Source organism: Drosophila miranda (genome assembly GCF_003369915.1).
Source record: "Drosophila miranda strain MSH22 chromosome Y unlocalized genomic scaffold, D.miranda_PacBio2.1 Contig_Y2_pilon, whole genome shotgun sequence".
Lineage (NCBI taxonomy): Eukaryota > Metazoa > Arthropoda > Insecta > Diptera > Drosophilidae > Drosophila > Drosophila miranda.
In genome coordinates, this window is record NW_022881614.1 from 24,197,640 (window position 1) to 24,221,774 (window position 24,135).

A 24,135-nucleotide genomic window follows, 5' to 3' on the forward strand; every position below is an offset into this window, starting at 1 on the left:
ATGACATTGTAGATGACATTCGTCATGGCTCACTGCTGGTACTGCAGGGTATTGTAAACAGCTAAACAATTAATAAATATATATATATATATATATATGTATATACATGTATGTATACATATATGTATACGCCATGCTTATACATGCCCCAATCGAGAGGGATGCCCATGCACCTGATAGTAAACGATATATGATATGACATGATATGATATGATAGATGTTGAACATAACACATCCTTGACTTCCTTCCCGTTTAGACCGTTCAGGCGAAAATACCCACAGTCAACCATTTTAGTCGTCTTTTCTATTGACGTTAACCCATAAGGAACGCATTTTGTGTATATTGAACGAAGTACATTGATGTGAACATTTATTAAATACGATACATAAAATACATATGTAAAAGGGGATGGGTCCTGTGTATGTTATTTGGCGGAAGCACGTTGGTTAGTCGACAGTTAATGCTAAATTGGGGGTCGAGTTAAACTGCTTAGGTTATTGTATTGTATTTCAGCTTCAGTTTTCAGTAGAACTGCAATACCAAGGTCTTTATGGCACTGGCAATGTGGAATGCGCAGTCGCGCACCTCCAAGGTATTCTTTTGTATGGCCTGCTTGTCGTCGGCCTCGATGGCCTTTTGCAGATTCTCGAACTCGTGCTGGATGAGTATGTTGCGGCGGGTGAGCTGCTTGAGAGTCTCTCGTGTCTTTTCGCTTGTATTTGGGGGCTGCAACAATGGTCGAAAAAGGTACAATGAAATCATTTCAATCCTGACAGTTTCCCTGGGAGTCTCACCAAGTTCGCATACAAAGCAATCAAATCTGTGACGGCACTTCGTATGAGCTCGCCGTGCGGTGCAATCGACTGCTTTTGGTCCTCTGGCACCGGCTGCATGGCCAGTATCAGTTCCTTTAGGCAACGCGTTACCAAATCGGAGCGCAGCTTAACCTCCTCCCCGAAAGGCTTGCCCTCGCCAGCCATTTGATACATGCTCGTCGTGTTCCGCACATCCGTGTGGGTCTTTGCCACGTGGGGCGCCAGGCGACGCTCGTACATGCTGGCTGGCCGCTTGATGGTCGACTGGTTCGAGGAGGCGCTATCAGCATTGGCCCCACTGCCTTCGGGCAGCGACAAAGGCTCGGGACTGCTCAAGCTCAGATCAATGCGCCTATCACCGAAAAACGCCGAAAAAACCAAATTAAACGAAACGAATATACAAAACGAAAAAGTAGTACCTCAAAATTCTTACAGTGGCTCATCGTAGACGCTGTTGTTGGAGGTGCTGGAGAACTTGGACTTCAGCTGCGTGTTCTCGCTGGACAGCATTTGCACCACGTTTTTCAGCTGGTTGATCTCCGACTTGTACTCGCAGAGCTGTTTGCGCAGCGTCTCCATTTCGGTATGCGAATTGGCATTGCGCGGTAGCGTGTGGACAATGGCGTAGGTGAGCACCAACAAAGAAATCATAAGTAAAACGAGGGGGAACGTTGTGAGTTGCTGCGGACACCGCAACTCTACGGTTATACCCGATACTAAGTCAGTATGGCTCTCCTCCGGCAAACGCTGCTAATATTAAACGACACGACAAAGAGTGCGTGCGAGAGAGACAGAAAATCAGTCTGAGCGTGACGTCGGTCGCTGCGTAGCCACTGCAAATTGATTTGTTCCTATTGGCTATAAAAATGATCTGATCTGATCCAGATTCAGCAATCTGATAGATATGGTCATCATCTATGATTCTGCGTTTTTAGTTTTCTCGAATGTGCAATATTGTGCAACAGATTTTCGTCCTTTGTGTGGGCGAAAGGGAATGGGGCGAAATTTTGAGATACACGTTTTATAGTAAGATCTAACAGGAGTGCGGATACCAAATTTGGTTACTCTAGCCTTAATAGTCTCTGAGATTTTTGAAAATCCCCAGATTTTCGTCCTTTGCGGGGGCGGAAGGGGGTGTGGCGAAATTTTGAAACAAACTCGTCTCGGTCCGATATATTAGGAGTGTGGATACCAAATTTGGTTGCTCTAGCTTTTGTAGTCTCTGAGATCTAGGCGCTAATGTTTTACTCTAAGCAAAGCCGCCTATGCTACGTGTGTGTTAGAGAGAGACAGGGCGAGAAAAAATGAAATTGTTTTCTTGATTCTGGCTATAATAATAATACGATCCAATTCAGATTCCGCAGTCTTAAAGATATGGTCATTCTCTACAATTCTACGTTTTTGGTTTTCTCATATCTTTAAAATTGTGGATGCCACAGATTTTCGTCCTTTGTGGGGGCGGAAGTGGGCGGGGCGAAGTTTTGAAATATTTTTGTAGCAGTGACATATCACAGAAGTCTGGGTCCAAAACATCGTTGCTCTAGCTCTTATAGTCTTTGAGCACTAGGCGCTGAAGGGGACGGACAGACGGACGGACGGACAGACAGACAGGGCTCAATCGACTCGGCTATTGATGCTGATCAAGAATATATATACTTTATGGGGTCGGAAACGATTCCTTCTGGACGTTACACACATCCACTTTTACCACAAATCTAATATACCCCAATACTCATTTTGAGTATCGGGTATAAAAATTGAACGAAAATCATAATTAAAGCTAAATTATTTACAAAATACAATAAGCATGGAACGAAAGCAGAACGAAACTAAACACAACTCGTAAGGCAACTAAAAGTAGTCAAACTACACTTTCACAAGTCTCAGGCTAGCTTTATTGAGGCTTACATTCTACTTTCTACACTGGGAGTCTACCGTTGAGGGATGGATTATATATGTATGTATATTAGCTAAGAGCAGGGGGGCTATAGGGCCCTGCCTACAGATGAACACAATGGGAAGGAACAGCACAGGATGTCTAACTTTCAGTCTTCTAGCCTCTTACGTGTCTAGCCGAAGCTATTGTTCAGCTTGAGTATCTTTTGGCGCATTAGGTTTACCTGCTGGGCCATCGGGGGCACTGGAGCATAGTCATCGTCACTGGCCACTGGATCATATATGGGTTCACCGTCCGACAGATTCGGATCGTGTCCGCTCTGCTCGAATGAACTGAGCAGAAGGGAATTGTTCGCATACGGCAACGATTGCAGTGAATAATGTGCTGGTAATGGACCAGAAGCATCCATCGGCCGCAGATTGGCCATGTTCTGGCGCCGCAAGGCGTCGACGAGAACGTCAGTCAAGAGGCCAGCAAACTCGGCGCGATTAAAACGTGCCAATTTCTGACGACCCTGTGTACGAGTAAAACGATGAGAAATGAAGGTTCAAATAATTTGTAGAATGTAGCCGTGTCAAACCTGATTGCGCGTGGCACTCAAAAACGGATTAGCTGGCAAGAATGGCACAGTTGCATGATCAGCATTTAAGGTGCTCGTCGACCAGACTGCAATAGGTCCAAAACATTAATATATGATTAGAGTTGTTTATTGCTCAGGCAATCTTCGATCGGACTCACTGGCTTCGCACTCTCGTCGATCGACCTCGTCGCACAGGAGCTATCTTCAGCTGCTCGCTGATGTCGGCTCCGTTCGTCTCGGGTATTGTCAGGTGGCGCCCACTCTAGGGATATGAACAGAAACGATCAGTAATCTTTAAGATTCCCTGGTAATAGCTAGGCAATAGTGTTGTGATTGTTGGCCTTGGCCAGCTCCAGGGGAGTCATACCATTGCCATCCAAGGCGTTTACGTCGGCTCCATAGACAAGCAGCGTCTCGATTTGCGAGGCCTGGCCGAATTTGGCCGCCATATGCAAAGGTGTCGACAGCTTGTCCTCGTGATAGTAGTTCGGATCGGCACCCTGCACCAGGAAACGCAGGGAGGTCTCCAGGTTGCTGGTCCGCACGCTGGCGTGGAGCTGCCGACTCAGCTCCTGCTCCAGATTGCTGCCACTGCCGCTGGAGTCGCCGTCATCTTGCAGACTGGGCTTCAGCACAAATGTCAGATTGACGTGCAGGGCATCCTTGGGCGTGGGCTTGCACCAGCGTGGCACGTGCTTGCTGCCCGTCAAGTTGCCGCTGCCGTTTGCTGCGCGACATAATGCTCGCCCGACTGTGGCTGGCACTTGAGCGCGAGGGAGTGGTCTCGGGGGGCGCTATAAATAACTTCTTATGCGCTTCAATTATGCTGCTGGCGAAACACATTCAAGCATTCTACACTGAAGAACCCTGCGATGCGATACGTAAAAAAAATTATTGATACAGAAAATAAGCGCACTGTTGGGGAACCACTGTGAGTCCGAGAGGCGGCCATGAACTGAGCCCCACTTTGACCATCATTGCTCTAGTGACCCGTGCACCCAATCGAATCAATTATGAAAATTACTTTTAATTAATGCTGTGGACGCTTGCACTTATTTATTTATTTATAAACAAGCAGTGTGACCTATACCGTCCGAACCTCAGAAATATGCCGAAACATACCGTCTTACTTTAAAAATATACCGTAAATATTCTTACGAATTCAAGTTCTATTTTACATATTCCTCGTTTTTTATCTTCCGTCGAATATTCTCAGCTAAATAGAACATTTGGCCATGCCCACATAATTTTATACAATTGATGAATCTATTTTTTACTTGACTGGCGTATCTTAAACATTTAATTTTTCTTGGATTTCTATAAAAATGAAATTTAATAGATGGATAAAATTGACAAGATACCGATATACCGTAAATATACCGGTTAAAATTTCCACTAAATGGCAGCGCTGAGAATCACCTTTTTCCAATAGACTGGCAGCACTGTCCACGCCGCCATATGATCAACAGTTTGATAGCCACTGAAGCCACACGTGCAAAACAAAAACAAAGTGCCGACTGGATTTTAATTGTGAATGTTTCTGCTGAATAAACGACGTTTTAAGTAAAACAGCATGCAAGTAGAGAATCTCTACACTTCAGTGGCCTGCAACCGCTGCACAGAATGTGCCGATTGGGGTTCAAATGGCCTAATTGCTTTCGGGGCCTGCAATGCCGTGGCTATAATGGATCCCAAGGTAAGGGAATAATATACAGAGAGAGGATATGGCAAACTAATAAGATAGATTCCTTGCAGTTTAATAAGAATTCCGCCAAGATTCTGCACACTCTCGTGGAACACACAAAGAGGGTGAACACTGTAAAGTGGCTGGATAATGATCAACTTTTGTCCGGGGCCGACGATGGCGGCGCCGTCCTCTGGCGATTGGATAACTTTGGGGCCACAAAGCGCACTGTGCTCAAGGGACATTCGAGTGGAGTAAACGCCGGTGATGGCGTGCGTCGGCCAGACGGTTCTTGGGTCCTAGCCACCGCCGCTGCAGACAACACCCTGAAGCTCTGGATCTGCAAAGATGACGATGTACGATGCTTTCAAACAATCCAATAGGCTGGGGGCTTCTGTTTCTGGCTCGCGCTTCTGCCGAAAGATCATGCGTTGCTGGCCTTCAGCGGTGATGATGAAACCGTGTCGCTGTGGACAGAGCAGATCCATGCTGGCGGCAGTCAAGCACGGGAACAGGGACAGTTTGAATGCGTTCACAAGCTGATTGGCCACGAAGATTGGGTGCGAGGGCTGGACTTTGTGTACGACGGAGAGGATTTGCTGCTGGCCAGCGGCTCGCAGGATAACTTCATCCGACTCTGGAGAATCGCCCCACGCAGCGAAGAGCAAAGGCAGGAGAATCGGGTGACTCTGTTTCAGTTGTGTAACAGCGATAAAGAGCTCAAAGTAGAGGAAAAGATTCTACAGTTGGGGGCGAATGCCTGGTATGCCGTGAGTCTAGAATCTGTTCTGTACGGGCACGAAGGATGGATCTACGGAGTCCACTGGCACATCACAGAGCAGCAGGGTAAGAAGAGAATAATAAGCCTCAAGAACTTTCATAATATGCAGCCGATACTTTTAGAGATACGCCTGCTGTCTGCCTCCCTCGATAAAACCCTCATTGTGTGGGCACCAACGGAGCAAGGAGTGTGGCTGGAGCAAGTTCGAGTTGGCGAGGTGGGAGGCAACTCGATGGGCTTCTTTGGGGGCAAATTCTCAAGCGACGGGCGCTCCATCATGGCTATCAAGGAGGGTTTCACATATGGAATCAGAACCAAGATCAGCCCCATCTATGGACTTCCAGCGTTGTTGTTAGCGGTCATTACGGAGAGGTGCGCGACCTGGCCTGGGAGCATGACGGACCTTATTTGATGACGGTCTCCGTGGATCAGACAACACGCCTTCATGCCCCTTGGCTGCAGGACAGCGGAGACTGTACCTGGCATGAGCTGGCCCGACCCCAGGCCCCGGCGAACTTCATTGAGAACTTCCGTCACATCAGTCGCGTGGAGAATGATGAGGCGGGAGATGCTCTTTTGGATTGTAAGAGAGTAATGGATACATTCTTCTTTCCGTTAGTTGAATATTTTGTTGTTTTTGCTTGCAGCTTTGCCCAAAGGAGCCTCCGTGCCTTCGCTGGGACTGTCCAACAAGGCTGTCTACAAAGTAGAATCCGACAGTGGCGAGACAGCGAAGGCCAAAAACGACTATCCAGACAACTACTTTGTGCCTATTACCTTGGAGACCCCGCCCCAGGAGGAGACTCTGATGCAGAACACGCTCTGGACCGAGCTGCAGAAACTCTATGGACATGGCTATGAGATCTTTGCCCTGGCCGCCACTGCAGATGGCTCCCTCCTAGCATCCACTTGTCGAGCCAGCACCGCAGATCATGCTCAGATTATTCTCTGGTGGGTAGCCAAAGCAAACAATTCTATACAAAACTGATAGAGACAGCCTTGTTGCAGGAACCCTTCAAACTGGAAGCAAGTGCAGAAGCTGGGTGGACATCAGTTGACCGTTACACAGCTCAGCTTCTCCCCCGATGCACAATACTTGGTGTCCGTTTCCCGCGACCGCCGCTGGTCTCTGTTCGAGAGGCAGGAGTCCTCCGCTGGCTACAATCTGGTGGCCACCACGGACAAGACGAATGGAGTGCACACGCGCATCATTTGGGCCTGCGATTGGTCGCACGATGGAAGACACTTTGTCACAAGCTTCCGGGACGGAAAGGTCGTGGCATGGAAGAAGGGAGAACAGTCTGGGGAATCCTCTCTGAACGGCTGGCAGGCGGCGGGCATTCTAGAGCTCAAGAACGAGTCGATTACAGCGGTGGCCTTTGCCAGAGATTACCTGAGTGGCACTACTGACACCTACGTTCTTGCTTGCGGCACGGAGACTGGCCAGATCAGGATTTACCAGCTCGCTCAGGGAGAATGGAAGCTGCTCTGCGATTTAAACAAAAAGTGAGTAGAGTCTGGAGTTGGGTTTTCCGGCCTCGTCTGACAAGGGTTTTGTTTATTTTCAGTCAAGCCCACCATTTGACCGTTCGTCGGCTGCAGTTCCGACCTGGCCAACAGCATTTGCAACTGGCCAGCTGTGGGGAGGACCACTTGGTCCGCATCTACAACATAAAGATGACGTGAATCTGACATTGTGTGCATTAAACAGCCTTTATTAAACTTTTAGCGTTTAATTAGTAAGCTGTAGCCACTGTGCAGACACGGCGGAATTCTCCGTTCTCAGTATCGTACATTGTATATCGAACGACGTTATCTAATCACCTGCAATACACGGAGTTCTGGGCTCCCCCCAGAGCAGTGGGAGTTTGCTTCCTGATAACAACTTATTGATGGTTAATTAAGTGCCCGATTTTCGCACACCGAGATGTTGAAGTCGACTATTTAAGCTCGCTTTTCCAGTGGTTCGTTCGAAGTCAATTCAAGCGAATTCAACATGAAAGCAGTTATTATTTTGGTACTCGTCGGCACTGTTCTGGGCGCTCCCCAAATCAAGGGGAGGCCCTATAGCGAGCCCCATGCACATATCTTTGCTGAGGTACGACCAGCAGGTCAGAAGCACCAACAGCAAGGTGTCGACTTGGAGGTCAAGGAGCAACATCTTGTGGTAGAGACAAAGCCAGCTCATCAAGCATCTGCCGAGAGCTACGTTGTTGAAGCGGGGTTCAAGCCAGCTGCCGAGAGCCACGTCGTTGAGGTGGAGATCAAGCAAGCGGAACACAAGCCCCAGCACGTAGAGTTGGACATCAAGCCCGTGCACGAGAGCGCAAGCCACGTGGTGGAGCTGGTTGCCGGACATTGGCGTGCAGAGCCATCACGAAGTCGAAGTGGAGGTTAGTCCTGAGCAATAGCCCCCTCATCAGATTGAGGTGGAGATCGTCAAGGGCGTTTCCAACGAGGTAAAGCCGCCGCTGCCCCTCCACTCTGGGCAGCAGCTCAGCCTCAACCTGGGCCAATAGAGCACAGCAGCCACAAAAGCCGATGTATTTCGAAATGCATTAAATATTTGTAATTACACGAACGGTCTTTACCCGCAAGTCCTCCCAAGGTGCCTGTAAAATGAGAAATATATAAAAATTTTCAGATGCCGCTGACGGGTGGAATGCGGAAGGGGGGAGGTTGGAGGCGAAGGACGAGCAGGAACCGTAGTTTGCAATTTCCGTTTTGCAGCTGCTGAATAGTTTCGGACGTTTAGCTATAGACTAAGACAGCCACGTGACCCCGGCTCTGGTCACGTGCAGCAGCCAGAGCAGCAGAAGGAGCAGGAGCAGGAGCAGCTGAAGTTATGGCTGAAGCGTGCCACCTTTTTAGCCGCAACTTGCAATTTCCGTGCTCCAACTGACTTTATGATTGCCATTGCCTTTTGGCTGCAGCTCCATTGTTTCCGAACTTGGGGCACGGAGCTGGCAAAGCGGTTAATTGGCTGGCGGCCATTTTCTATGGCACTTTAATTATGTTTTCGTGGAGTCCACAACTCTCGCGGATCCTAGTATCCTAGGATCCAGCGCACCGGCTGCCATGTCGTTGAACTCCGTTGGATAGATAAGCGCATAAATCTGCATTGTTGCAAGTGCCACAATGGGGCAGAAAGTTGACTATTGAATTGCATTTAGGCCACGTCCGTAGCTCGATTGTACATGCACTCCGGTGCATGGAAATGCTCTCTCGAAGCTCCCTTGCCCCGCATCCTTCAATGCCAGCCCCCACTGTACTGGCGTGCTCCGCTCGTACATTTTATTTTGAGTCAAATATTGCCAAACAAAGCTGCCATTGCAATGGCGCTACACGCGTTTCCGCATCCGCCGAAAGTTGCATAAAAAACCTATACATATGCACATATGTACATATGTACATGCTCGCGAAACTTTTGTTCAACTGCCATTGTGTTGCGCTGTGGCATGATTCCACTCTTTATTTATTTTCTTAGCCCCGACATTGGTTGTTGTTGTTGCAATTTTGTATTTCGCATTTTGCGAAAAAAGTTTAAGTTTCAATTGCAGCGAACGTGCCTAAGTTGCTGACAGCCCGCTCGCCCCGGAGCTGGGGCCGAACTACAGATGAAACGGCAGCCGTTCTGGCCATAACATGTGTAAACATTCCTCTCTTCTCTCAGCCGGCAACAGCAGCTGCAGCAGCCCCTCCCACACCGGCGGATGGGGCTGGGATTCGTTTGCATCTCTCTGTGTGTCAGTAGTGGATTTCGCCTCGGTGGCGCGTTTCGCTTGCTTGCCATAGTCGTTCCACACTCTACTCTTCCAGCAACAGTGTCGTGTCCACAGTTCGAGAGAGCTTGGGTGCTGGGGAGCTTGCATCTGCATTTCTCTGCCGCTGCTTTGCCAATTAATAATTACTCAAGACCAGTAGCCGCAGCTGCAGTGTATCCAAGCGGGGGTGTGCCATGGGGCACCCGAGTGTGGTATGCTGTCGCACCCACGCATATGTTTGGCATATATTTCCGTTCTGGCTGGATGGCTGGCTGGCAGCAACAAATGTATGCGGTCGATGATTTGTGCATTTCCGTTTTTTGGCAACACGCACGCGACGTGTGGCCAGGCCGGAAGCTGCCATGCCAGGATGTGGGTGGCGCTAGAGCTAGTGCACGGCCTGCTCCTGTCGACTGCTGCGACAAAGCCAACTGATGCGCATTGAATATTTGGCCTAGTTCGGGCTGGCGATGGGAGGAGGTGGGCAGGGCAGTGCCAATTCAAATCCAATCGCCAATTGATTAAGCCAGCCTCTGCTCTTTGGCGCATTTGCCTCAACAAGCTAAAGTTTCAATCGAAAACTTTCCCTTTCCTGCTGCTAAGTCCAAAAGCTGAAGCGTTCAAAGTTTTTCAATTACCTGCTGCGCTCAGCTCCGCTCGATTGGCCTGTCCCTGCGCGGGGATCCGAAACAAATTTCATGTTCCCATAGTTTTGTTTGTCCTGCAAGAACAGGCAATAGAACAACAGGAGGGCGGCTCTGACGACTGCCCCCAACTTGAACAAGAGATGAAAAAGTGGGCAAAGTAGCAAGCTGAAAGTTGTGCCGGTTCTTGTATTGTAATACAAACACTCGTAGTTTGGGGTCCGTTCAGCATCCAGAATTGTTTTCCAATTAGTTTTGGTGTAAAAACTTTGAAGTTCATTTAGCCCCTGGCGCGCTTTTTCCCCTCGTTTTATCTCGCTTTTTGTCTGTCTCTTACTCTCTGTGTGGGCCGCAGTCAACGTGGCGTATGATGAATTTTTAATTACGGGTGCTGCCAGCGGACACCAGACAAAAAACGAGCGAAGCGAACTGGTAACAACTGTTTGCCACTTGCAAATTGAAGTTCGCTCAAACAGTGCCTACTGTGAAAAAAGGAGACCAAAGCCACCTCGTTCGTGTCCTGTCTGCAGGGACTATGAATGAATGTCCATAACCGAACGAAAGAAAAACCAATTGAAAGTTGGAAAAAAGCCAGGCAGCCAGGCAGCCCGGCGGCCAAGATAATTACACAAACAGATCAAAGCTGGAGCACTTGACAATGAAATCGAGCAGAGCAGATGTGCATTTTCCAATGAATTTTTAAATTTCGCTTCGATTTGTTTGGCTTAACTTTTGGCCCGACCTATGTCCCGATTTGGGGCTTCTGGCTTAAGCGCCACGGCTTAATTGCAGGCCCCGTTGTTTGTTTAACTGTTTACCCTTCGCAAATCGAAAAAAACAATTTGATTGTTTTAAGCGCGAAATGCTGTTGGCCATTTTCGACACTGTTTTTATACCCGATACTCAAAATGAGTATTGGGGTATATTAGATTTGTGGTAAAAGTTGATGTGTGTAACGTCCAGAAGGAATCGTTTCCGACCCCATAAAGTATATATATGCTTGATCAGCATCAATAGCCGAGTCGATTGAGCCCTGTCTGTCTGTCCGCCCGTCCGTCCGTCCGTCTGTCCGTCTGTCCGTCCCCTTCAGCGCCTAGTGCTCAAAGACTACAAAAGCTAGAGCAACCAAATTTGGTATCCACACTCCTAATATATCGGACCGAGACGAGTTTGTTTCAAAATTTCGCCACACCCCCTTCCGCCCCCGCAAAGGACGAAAATCTGGGGATATTCAAAAATCTCAGAGACTATTAAGACTAGAGTAACCAAATTTGGTATCCGCACTCCTGTTAGATCTTACTATAAGACGTGTATCTCAAAATTTCGCCCCATTCCCTTTCGCCCACACAAAGGACGAAAATCTGTTGCATCCACAATATTGCACATTCGAGAAAACTAAAAACGCAGAATCATAGATAATGACCATATCTATCAGATTGCTGAATCTGGATCAGATCAGATCATTTTTATAGCCAATAGGAACAAATCAATTTGCAGTGGCTACGCAGCGACCGACGTCACGCTCAGACTGATTTTCTGTCTCTCTCGCACGCACTCTTTGTCGTGTCGTTTAATATTAGCAGCGTCTGCCGGAGGAGAGCCATACTGACTTAGTATCGGGTATAACCGTAGAGTTGCGGTGTCCGCAGCAACTCACAACGTTCCCCCTCGTTTTTTGTCGTTTGCCTCCGTTTTGTGTCCGTCTCCCTACTGATTGCAGTTGTAAATTTGCGAAAAATGGAAAATGCAAACCATTTGGTGTACTGTTAACAGCGTCAGCATCCTCATCATCACCTACTGCCACAGGACGGGGACCAGGAGCAGCGCCAGGACCAGGCCCGCGTTCAACCTCAAACTGCCAGGGGCCGCCAGGGCCAGTAGCATTTTCCGACATTTACGATTTCCCTTATTGCTTGCGTTTTCATTTTGGTTTCGTGCACTTTCCCCCCCACCCCGTCCCAAGGACTATTTGATGTTTTTTTATCAATATGGTTGGTATGGTATGGAGAAGCGGCACTCTCTCGACATCTGTAATGCATTGCGCCGATAGCTTTTTTTCACCACTGTAATATTTGCATATTGCAGGGATCCATTTCGACATGTTTATGGCTGTCGTAAAGATTCGCTTCTCTCCGCTCCACTGAATCTGGATGGAATGATATTTAAATCGTATGGATTTCTTTATTCCACAAAATACTTTTGAATAATATTCGATATTTTTTTTGTGGCTCATTCAATTGTACAGTCCTGGTACCTCTTTTGCACAATATAAAGACTAATTTTGGCTTTTGGTTTTACTCGATCCGAAAGCCCGAACCTCGAGGGTTCTGTGCTGGGATAGTGCATAAATGATGCGGTGCGGGACGATGCGGCTACTCCGGCTAAAAGTGACTCTTTCCTGTCACTTGTCACGGCTTTTTCCACTCTTTTTTCATGCCTGTTGAGGGCGTTAAAGTTAATTTGTTTACGCTGATGTGTCAATGCAAAATGCGACTTTTTTCCGCGACTTTATCAAGGACTGCGAATAGATTTGTTGGTGAAACAAATTTGCGGAATATCGTGCGGGTTTATAAATTCAATATTCAGTTGAGCCCGGCTAAGAGCGCGGCTGTGGCCAGGCCCATGGCCATTGATGTGGCCTACCGCAAGCGGGGGCAGCGGGGGACAGAGCGACAAGGGCAAATCGGTTTAAGCCTGAACAAATCAACTTTGACTTAATAACATTAAAAAGTGCTCTGCTTTAATGGTCTTTAAGTCAATTTTCCGAGCCCTCTGGGGCTCCCTCCCCAGACCTTTGCCTGGCTGTGGTGAAATGATAAATTTTTCCGCCAAAGAACTGGGAAGGCGAGGCGGGTTCTAAGTACGTGTGTGTTTGTGGGTCTGCCGGGTCTGCAGGATAGGAAACTTTGAGGAAACACAGCCGCAACTTTAGCGGCGGGACATTTCCTCTCGCCTTTGCTGCAAATTATGTCTTGCCATGTCTTGGGGCACGGAATGAGCATGCGGGGCGGGGCGGGGCGGCACCTGCTACTGTCGCAACGGATGGATGGACTGAGTGGATGGCCCGGCACTCATACAGTCATCTCCATCCGCCGCTCGACCCGGGTGAGCGATGACTGTTTGAACACTGTCGCCTGTCATATTACATGTTGCACGCAATTTGTATGGCGCCGCCACTGGCGTAACGCTGTAATTTATGCAACCATCAATCGCATGAGTGCCGCTAATTGATATTACCAGCCAGGACCGAGCAAAACCGGCACTACGCGGGCACACATAGGGGTATTACGTATACGTAGCTATATTTACCAATAGAATTAAATTCGGCAACAAAAATGCAATATTGCAGAAATGTATCTGATGGAAGCCCTATTGCAATATCGATTTGCCCGCTCCCCCGTCTGCCTGTGCCCCCCAGTATCAGAGTTCAAATTATTAGTTCATCGCAAGTCGCGGCACAAAGCCTCGCTGGCGAACAAAGAGCAAATACACTCGGCGTCAGACAACGACAACGACAACGACAACAACTGTAGCCATCAACAGCGGCAGCAGCAGCAGAGACAACAACTGCTACGACGACTCCAGTGTCGTTCTCATTGTCTGACTGTGTGTTTTTTTTTTTTTTTTTTTTTTTTTTTCGTTGTTGTGTGACTACGGGAAAGCTTCATGCCGACTCAGCCGAAGCCGAAGTGAGGGACTCTAACCGCTCTAAAACCAACCACACCTATCCCGGATCCCGGCGGTACTGTCGCTAGATATTACTTCGCCGGGGGAGACGCCCGTAGGGCTCTTCTCTTAATAATCTCCTTTATCCTTTATCTCCTTGCATTGCGTGCTCTTTCTTTGCGACGCAGTTTGGTAGCCATAGTTGCGGCCATGAATCTAATCGCGGACCAGTTTTCTTCCGACTCAGGCAGGCATTCTGCCAGGTTTGCCACCGCTGGCATTCTTCCAAGCTTGTTGCTTAGATCCTCTCGATCTTGCCGAAATCTTGGACATTCGAAGAAGCAGTGCTCTGCGTGTTCCCCTTGGGTAAGAGGACTAGCCGCTGTCGCTTCCATGGTCTGGGGAAGGTCCCTTCGGACATGCACGCATTGAATAAATCCACGTACATTTGTGGATTGGTCTCAATAGCCGTGCGGAGAACGGCATTTGGGACCCCATCAGGTCCTGGTGCTTTGCCGTTCTTGATCCGTTGTAGAGCTTCGAGGACTTCTGCTCCCGTGGTGGCTTCTATTTCACGTGCCGGAATTCTATCCATCACCCTCTGGGCTGCCACTTTCTCTGGAAATAGGGTTTCTACTATGTTAACCAGCAGATCTGCACACATAGGCGGCGGGGGACTGAACACTCGCAGTCTCTTTATTACCAGCCTCTCTCTTCAGCCGTACCGTTGGTCTCGTAGTCCTCAAACATGGCCCGGACCATATCCGGCTCTAGCGTTTCGGTCTTATAACCGATCTGCTTGCCAATGAACAGGTTAGGTGCGCCCGCTTCCTGGATTTCACATATGAGGGCTTGGTGGTCACTCCCGGTGTATAAGCCACTAACTTCCCACGTTGTCCTGCGGCTGAGGCTGCTGCTCACGAACGTAAGGTCTATTATAGACCCCGTTCCAGCTCTGCCGAACGTCTGCTGTGTGCCTGTGTTCAGCAGTACGGCATCCAACGTCGCAAAGCATTCTAAGAGCGCCTGTCCCCTTGGGTTCGTTCTCGGGCATCCCCACTTCGTCGCCCAGGCGTTGAAATCGCCGGCTATGAGCGTAGGGTGTTTCTCCCGCGCATCTTCAGCAATCCTTTCCAGTGCCTGCGTCGCCTGCTGTAGGCTGAGGCTCGGGGGCAGGTAGCAGCTATATATGTGCACTCCATTTATCCGGGCTCTGGCGAATCCGTCTCCGACGTATGTTTGCAGTAGTTGCTGTGTGGGACTCGCACAGCTCCATATCGCTGCCTTCTTGCTCGAGTCAGCAATCCACTCTCCCGAGTTGCGATTCCGGTATTGCTCGCGTATGACTGCTACATCAATACGGTGCTCCCTTATGGTCTGGTCCAGCAGCTACCGTGCCATCTCGCAGTGGTTGAGGTTTATTTGGATGATTTTCATCTATCCTTCATTTGCTGCATCGCCTTTTGGTACTGCGGGCACCTCGAACTCGTCGTTTGGTGCTTCGGGTCCTTCACCCGGTGGCGCTTGCAACTTGGTTCGACTTTGCAATCTTTGGCCTGGTGGTCGGCTCCTGCGCAATTGTAGCAGCACTTCGTGAAGTCTTGGCTGCTCTTACAATTAGGCGCGATGTGGCCAAACTCCATGCACTTGTAGCATCTTCTGGGAGTTGACTTGGGTCGTATTCTGCAATACCCCCACCCCAGACGAATTCTTTCTTTCTCCAGGAGGGGCTTTGCTATGGCCGGTGGAACTTTCAGAGTCAGGGTCTGCGTGCTCCTATAGGCTGGTCTGATGGAGATGGCTGCGGCCTCGCAGATTTTCCTCTTTGGTGGACACTTCGTCTATGTCCCTTACCTCCAAAATGACAGTTTCGGTAAGACTCCTTACTTCAACCGTGCTTCCTAGCGCTTACTTGACTGCTGCCTGCATCTCGTGGGTTCTCGGATCCGCCGATTTTATCAGCAACAGCTCTCCTTTTGCTGTGCGTCGCACCCCTTGCACCGATTGCCCTAGCTTTTTAAGACTTGGCTCTGTCTTAACCTTCCTTAGAATGTCTGCGTATGAGACAGTGCTGGTGGCGGCGATGACTATTGCATCCCTGCGTGCCGGTCTTGGTCGTTGCTGCTGCTTTGGCTTTGGCCTTTGCCTAGCTACGACCTTCACCCACCCCACCTCTCGATCCTTTGGGGCGTCCTCCGGTCCCTTGCGAGCTACGGCGTCCCTCATTTGGCCTTCCTGCGGCTTCTTCTCGGTTTTTTTTTACTTTTTGGGTCCATGTTTTGGTTTCTTCGGCATTGGGGACGGGGACGGGTGGGTGGTGTTCCTGGGCTCTGGCCGTGCCCTCTTTCCCGCCATCTCCGTCACTTCCGGCTGTGTAACCTTGGCTACAGCCTGCTCCGCAGAGATCGCCTGCCAGCACGATTCCAACTGTCGCTGCAGATATTCGATCGCATCCACCAGATTGGGTTCGTGATGGACCTCTTTGGGAGCACCATCAGCTTCCTCAGCTCTCTGGCCTTTTGGCCCAAGCTCGCCAAATGCGCCATGGCCCTCTCCTTCGGGTCTGCTTGCTCCTGTTGGGGCGCTGCAGCGTTGGAGGAGAGGAACTTGCGCGCTCCTCCACTGCTTCCGCCGGCTGGTTTGGCGATCGCGCCAGAGCATTTTTCCGGCGAAAGGGATTCTCCTCATCCCAGGCGAATGAGCTTGTCAGCGGAGTGCTGCAAGCCCCAGCTTGTTCCCGCTGATCGCTCATCTCCGATCTGTTCGTTGATCTGGCAACTCCGGTTGCTGTGGCCGCGCCCTATATTGGCCAGACGCTGTCGTTTTCCAGCACTTAGCTCCGTGCCTCCAGTCAGCTGTTCTTCAGTCGTTATCCAACACCACTTGCGGTGTGCTTGGCCAATTTTGCCCAAAAACAAAAAGAAGGCAGCAACCAACAAGTGGCGGGAAAACAGGCACTTACCTGCTGTTCCTTCCCCCCCTTCGGCCTAGGGCTCGACGGCGTCCCACTGGGATTTCGGCCAGTACTATTGGCCAGGTGGCCGCTTCTCTGCTTGCGGACTTGCGTTCCGCGCAGGTAAGCAACGCAGCACTACTATGGTTCGCGCTAACTACTCTTTGGCTCTTTTCCAGGCTAACTTCCGACGTTTTCCACTGAATTATACGGAACGATTTAAAAACACGACCGCACTCACTAGAATACACACTCTCTTCTCTGACTGTGTGTGTGTGTGTGTGTGTGCGTGTGTGTGTGTGGGTGTGGCTGAGTGGGTCGGAAAACTCTTTGAAAGGATTGGGGAGTGGGTGGGATACTTTCCGCAGGCCTGCCTCGGACAAATGCCTATCAGTGCTGAGGCACTCTCAGCACTCCCTGGTGCCCCCGCACTATAATCAGCTTTGAATAGTGAACTACAGTGGAGATTGTGTGGTGTGAACACTCAAAAGATTGCACTATTAGATGGGAGAATGTTCTGTGGGACCACTGTGGCAGCAACTTTGCAAACGGGCGCATCTCTGGGGCCCAGGGGACTGTGGGCCTCACATGTGTGTCTGCCGGTTCACGGGGGGCCCGGACTTAAGCGTCGGCCATTTGACCATCAACTAGCTTCAGCCGACCCTGGGATGACCTCGCCCTTGCTGCTTAGCCTCTTCGGTGTGACTGCCGCTGTCAAATGTCAACGGGCCTCCGGACTGGAGCGGGCATGGGCTGGGCTGAGCAACTGCTTTTGTCACTTCACCTGCAGATGCATCCCCGTCGCTGTTTGTTGTCCCCTCAGCGAATGTCGAGCTGCAGAAGTCGTCGAACAATGCCACCGGCTAGAGCGGGTCTTAGTTCGTCATTGTGCACGTTGCTGGTGGCTCTGGCTCTGAATCTAGCCGTGTTAATGACAGCGGAAGTGCACTTTATTTAATTAATGTGTCATAATTATAAAGTGCTTATGTTTGCCCGTGTGTGAAGACCCCCTTGGGCGGTGGGCGATGGGTTGCACTATCTTCACGATTATGATGTTTACCTGCCACGTTGTCGCCACAGGAACCGATTAATGGAAAAAGCGACATAAAGTGCAGCGCAAACTGGACGGATACGCAAAAAAAGCTGTCAAGCAGATACACGGCAAGTGGCAGGGCAATTAATGAGCAGATTAATGGAATGAGCTTTGAGGTCTTTAATGTGTGAAAAGATGAGGCAGCTAGAGGCAGTTCTGTTGAGGCACTGTCCAAGAAGAGCGTGAGGCAAATACTCTTTGTGCAGCGAGTACGAGTACAGCCCCCCAACCACTCCCCGTTTCATATTCATTTCATGGACCAATTGAAGCTCACCCTCAAGGGTCAAACCTTCCACTTCCCAACTATTCCCAGTCGAAGGGGGGGCATCTGACTGCTACACCGTGGAAGAAGCCAAAGACTTATTTTTTAATGCCGAGACTGGAACTGATTGCTAATTTTACACCAATTCTAAACAGATTGATGACAAGTACTCGTATTTGCCGAGCAATTGATGCTGTAATTCTTTTGACTCGTTTTCAAGTGGAGCAATCAGATTAATTAGGTGGCATATCAAGCATTTCATGGCTCCTCCCAGTTAACATTAGGAACTTTGCCACATGTGGCATTAAATGTCAATTATTTCAATTAGGCGGCTGCTGGTGCCCCCCAATGGCTACAATCAACATAAATTTCAATGCACTTAATATGCTTTAAGTAACCACCTCCCCCCCCTCCACCACAACCCAACATTCCTTTCCCTTCTGGCTTCTTATGTGGATGGCCCGTCAGAGCCATTAAAAGTTGGCTGCTTCCACTTCTAATAACCAATTAAAGTGCAAAAATAAACACTAATTATGCGCAATATGTTGCAACTTTCTCTCTATACGAGTATGTGGCACTTTACATTGTTGGTTGCAGCGTCGGCGGCCATTTCAAAGTTTGCCTCAATTTATGCACATTGTTGCATTCTTCCGGGTGTGTGAACGGATGTGGTGTTGGGAACGGAGGGGCATAAGTAATCAAGCAACCAGAAAAGCACAAAATGCGAAGTATTTTCGGCCGGGCTTCGAATAAATTGCCAGGACGGGTTCCCGCTGCTGCCCCCACACCATTAGCATAAGCCGTCGTTTGAAGGCCCCAAATAACTGCCTTCTAATGTATGTAGTTCATCCATTCCTATGTGCATTTGCATGCGAGCAGTCCTTCAGCCTCAAGTAGCACTTACCCCGTGCGCCGCGCCGCTCTCTCTCTCTCTGCCCCCTGAAGTGACGCTTCAAATTGAACTGGAGACTTCTTGGAGCTTCGGTTCCATTGGCCTCTCGAAAATAGCTTCCCCAGCATCTCCAGCGACAGTGCCTGACCCAGTCCGTGCCCCTTTACCTTTGGCAAACTGAAATAAGTTCTTTTGAGTCGCTTTTAGCAAAGTCCAAGTGGGACAACTTTTGAGCTGCCAAAGTTAAATAGGAGCAACTGAATAAATTGTCAAGGCTTTCCTGTGTCCCATCAAAGATAGCGAGCAGCGAGGATGCAATTTGGCCCCCCCATCCGCCCCGCAAGCTGCAACAACAACAAGAAAAAGTTCCCTAACGATGAGTTTCAAAGTTCAAACAAGCACAGCTCAGCAGAAAAGAGCAGATCCAGTGTTAAATTATTATTAACTTCGTTACGAGTGTTCCTCCAACCTATTCCTGTGAAACATTCTCCCACTAAAGGATCCATATGACACCTGCAATCAAGGGAATACGCGCACATAGAGGGTTTTCGTGATATGATTGATTGAACTTTCGACTGAAGGCAGTTAAAAGCACAAGGAATATCATCATTGAATTCCCAAGAGTCCCAGAAGTACGGGTATGTTTATCTGATAGCAATCTGTTGTCTTCCCCAGTGTCCGGCAAGTCATTTCTATCGTTTTTTCCGATATAGAGCTTGCGGTTAATTAGCTGGCCATATGATTAATCGATCAGACCATTTCCTGGGCCGGCAGCAGCTCCATCAGCGTCTGCGTCCACTGCATCATCTGCATCTGTGTGGCTCCTCCATGGCTCCATCTCACTCGGCTCGCACAATGAATACCAAAAATTCAATTAATTTGTGAATAAACTTTAAATTGAATTGCGTTGGCGTTGTCGTTGTCGTTTGCGGGATGCCTGCTGCAGCAGCATCTCTGGCTGGGCGGCCTCTGAGTGGGAGGCTGGGTGCCGGGCCCAGGCACTGCATAATTGCCAGTGACACGGCTGCACTCCAATGGCTCCGGAGTGCTCGAGAGCGTGCCAACGCCATCTTTGACGGCTTCTTAATTAAAAGACTGTCAATCTGTGCATGTGTATGCATTGCGTGAGCCAGCACAGGAAGGAACGCCGAAAACTCGACAAACCAGGCGAGCTGATGCTGTGATGCTCTGAGCTGGGGAACTCCGGCATGGCATCAGAATCAAACCACTCGCCATTCCCCATTCCCCATTCCCCGTTGCCCGTTCCCCTTTCCCGGAGTGCTATTGTTAGCATCAAGCCATGAGCGCGGCAGCAGCAACACCCCAGTAGCAGGAAAAAAAGGAAAAGAAAATGGAAAATGAATACAAAAAATATTCACACTGAGGCCGGGCCAGGCAACGTCGTCAGAGGTGCTCGGTTCTTCCCGCAGCTCTGAAGCTAGGTAACCATCCACCGATCATCAGCAAAGAAGCCGATATTTTCTGAATCAGAGCTCTCTCCCAACCGATTAATCTAAGGGTATAGGATCGAACTGTTACTTGGATCTTCCACTTCTTCAAAGCACTGCAAAAGAAGCACAGAAATGTGGTCATCACTGTGAGAATCCCTGAAGGCAGGATAAAGCTGAAATACAGGAAAAAATTTATAAAAAATGACTTATAAAACATTTGTGAACAGCCACAGGGAGGCAGGGAGGCGGGGAGTCTCGAGGAGACCGTATGCATTCCCGTCCATTCTGTACCATGTCCGTGCAAGTGCTCATTGACAGCACGCTGCACTATGGTCCGAATGACCACTTTTGTTGGCCAAAACTTAATTTTTCAAAGTCAAAGCTGAAACCTGGTTTTGATCGCGCTGCATTCGAAAAAGATGGACCGTTAAAACTGCGTACCAGAAATTTCGATAGATGGCGCCACTTCTGCAAAATCAGCTGTTCAACCCAGCTATTGTCATCGAAAAGCACGTGAAGGGAAAAAGTGCCGGATTAAGAACAATTTCAAATCTCTCAAAAATTAAAAAACGCAAGGAACTGATTATATTTTTTTGATGAATCTTAATCAGTCGGGTTTGCCACTTTTCACCACAATTCTTTAAATTTGCATTATTAGATCATTACCTCACATTCAAAAATGCAGAATTGTTTGCCTTATGGCATTCAGAAAAGGGTAAAAAAAGCAAAAAGGAAAATGTGGTACTGGAATTTTTAAAATCAGCACTTAATGGTGACATATCAGAAGAAATGACCACAGCATTTGTTGAAACCAGCAAACAAATTTGTTATCGGTTGACAACAAAATGGAAAATATGCAGGTCAAATATAAAGATGTTTCAACGGAAATATGTGGATTGGCTTGATCAACAAACAAGTGTAGTCGTCCCAAAAGCCTTAAAGTCAGTGGGACGCCCTGTATTGTTATATACCAAAAAAGGTCGCAGAGCACAAAGAAGGCAGGCTGCAGATCTTGTTACATCAGAGAAAGGAAACATCAATTTATTGATTCAAGCGGCAAGCATTGCCGCACGAAAGCGAGGCAAACACGACCTCGCTTTTGTGCTAAAACTTCTCTCTGTATGCCCAGAGAAGGCCAAAAATAGGCTGTGCAGGACCCAGTAGGAAAGCCGACCCCGATCTCCCCTGACGAGGCGTTAGCTCTGCTTCTCGACAAGGATCTTAGCAAAGAGCAGTACTGTGCAATAAGGGAGCAAACAAAACGGAAAAATTGCGACATATACCCTTCATATCACAAAATTTTGGACCAAAAGAAAGACTGTCGGCCGAATAATATTTTCACAGTGGACACAAAAGCAGAGGTCCCGCTTCAAAGTCTTCTAGACCACACTGCAAGTAGAATTGTTTCATTACAAGATGAAGTTATTTTAAATGTAATGCAAGAGCAAGGCGTGAAGTTTTTGACTGCAGATTTGACTTTGAGTTATGGTTTCGATGGTAGCTCTGGACAATCAAATTACAACCAAGGTTATTCTGGAGGTGAAGCATTTGATATGGACTCCAGCATTTTAGCCACAACTGTTACACCATTAAGGCTAGTAGATTCATCCGGAAACATACTGTGGAACAACCGAACACCTCAATCTATTAGATTTTGTCGGCCCTTAAGACTAGCCTTTATGAAAGAGAGTGCATATTAAAAGAAAATTCAGACTTAAAAGAAGAGATAAAACACTTGCAACCCTGCAAAATGATTATGGAAGACGGAAAATTTGTTTATATAAGTTTCAATTTACAACTAACAGCAATCGATGGCAAAGTGCTTAACGCCTTGACAGGCACAAAGTCAACACACGCCTGTCCAATATGTGGTGCATTACCTTCCGATTTTATTAATAATAAAAATTTCCAATGTGAAAAGTTTTTGCCCATTTTAAGTAATTTGAAATATGGATTAAGCCCTCTACACTGCTGGATTCGCATGTTTGAATATATTTTCCACGCTGGATACAAGTGCAATATTAAAAAGTGGAAAATATGCAATCAAAATAATAAAATGGAAGTCTATGAAAGAAAAAGGCATATTCAAGAATTGTTTTGGGTACAACTTTCTCTAAGAGTTGATAGACCGAAAACTGGCGGATTTGGCAGTACAAATGATGGAAATACTGCCCGCCGTGCCTTTAGTGACCCAAAAATATTTTCAACGAGGGGGAACGTTGTGAGTTGCTGCGGACACCGCAACTCTACGGTTATACCCGATACTAAGTCAGTATGGGTATGTATGTCGTATAAACGACACGACAAAGAGTGCGTGCGAGAGAGACAGAAAATCAGTCTGAGCGTGACGTCGGGCGCTGCGTAGCCACTGCAAATTGATTTGTTCCTATTGGCTATAAAAATGATCTGATCTGATCCAGATTCAGCAATCTGATAGATATGGTCATTATCTATGATTCTGCGTTTTTGGTTTTCTCGAAAGTGCAATATTGTGGATGCAACAGATTTTCGTTCTTTGTGTGGGCGGAAAAGGGTGGGGCGAAATTTTCAGATACACGTTTTATAGTGAGATCTAACAGGAGTGCGGATACCAAATTTGATTACTCTAGCCTTAATAGTCTCTGAGATTTTTGAATATCCCCAGATTTTCGTCCTTTGCGGGGGCGGAAGGGGGTGTGGTGAAATTTAAAACAAACAAACTCGTCTCGGTCCGATATATTAGGAGTGTGGATACCAAATTTGGTTGCTCTAGCTTTTATAGTCTCTAAGATCTAGGCGCTAATGTTTTACTCTAAGCAAAGCCGCCTATGCTACGTGTGTGTTAGAGAGAGACAGGGCGAGAAAAAATGAAATTGTTTTCTTGATGCTGGCTATAATAATAATACGATCCAATTCAGATTCCGCAGTCTTAAAGATATGGTCATTCTCTACAATTCTACGTTTTTGGTTTTCTCATATCTTTAAAATTGTGAATGCCACAGATTTTCGTCCTTTGTGGGGGCGGAAGTGGGCGGGGCAAAGTTTTGAAATATTTTTGTTGCAGTGACATATCACAGAAGTCTGGATCCAAAACATCGTTGCTCTAGCTCTTATAGTCTTTGAGCACTAGGCGCTGAAGGGGACGGACAGACGGACGGACGGACAGACGGACAGGGCCCAATCGACTCGGCTATTGATGCTGATCAAGAATATATATACTTTATGGGGTCGGAAACGATTCCTTCTGGACGTTACACACATCCACTTTTACCACAAATCTAATATACCCCAATACTCATTTTGAGTATCGGGTATAAAAATCACTGGCATTGATGAACAGCTTATTAGCAACTTAAGGATTGTGTTGATATGTCTTTCATGAAAATTGCCAATAAATGTTTCAAAATTTAAACAGTTCTGCTATAAAACTGCGGAAATAATTATTGACAAATACCCTTGGTTACCAATGACTGCAACAGTTCACAAAATTCTGGTTCATTCAAGTGATATTATGGAAAGCACTGTTCTTCCTGTAGGATATTTTGGAGAGGAGGGCGCTGAATCTAGAAATAAACTATATAAATCTGATCGGTTACATCATGCACGGAAGTGCAGCCGAATGCATAATTTTACAGACGTGTTCCACCGAGCAATGGATACATCAGATACTATT

General features: G+C 47.9%; 1 protein-coding gene and 2 pseudogenes across 1 annotated transcript; 2 read left to right on the top strand and 1 right to left on the bottom strand.

The window, feature by feature from the left end:
• Window positions 1-503: 503 nt before the first annotated feature.
• On the bottom strand, window positions 504-3,954 carry LOC117193895 (annotated as a pseudogene).
• Window positions 3,955-4,756: 802 nt separating this feature from the next.
• On the top strand, window positions 4,757-7,543 carry LOC117193633 (annotated as a pseudogene).
• A 108-nt stretch (window positions 7,544-7,651) lies between these two features.
• Window positions 7,652-8,335, top strand: LOC108160446. The gene has a single exon (XM_017294457.2). It carries the CDS (start codon window positions 7,755-7,757, stop codon window positions 8,154-8,156), a length of 402 nt encoding a protein of 133 aa, XP_017149946.2. The 5' UTR covers window positions 7,652-7,754; the 3' UTR covers window positions 8,157-8,335.
• Window positions 8,336-24,135: the final 15,800 nt, after the last annotated feature.

Excerpts from the sequence above, each read along its gene's own strand:
- LOC108160446 (XM_017294457.2), top strand. The coding sequence starts at position 7,755 with ATGAAAGCAGTTATTATTTTGGTACTCGTCGGCACTGTTCTGGGCGCT.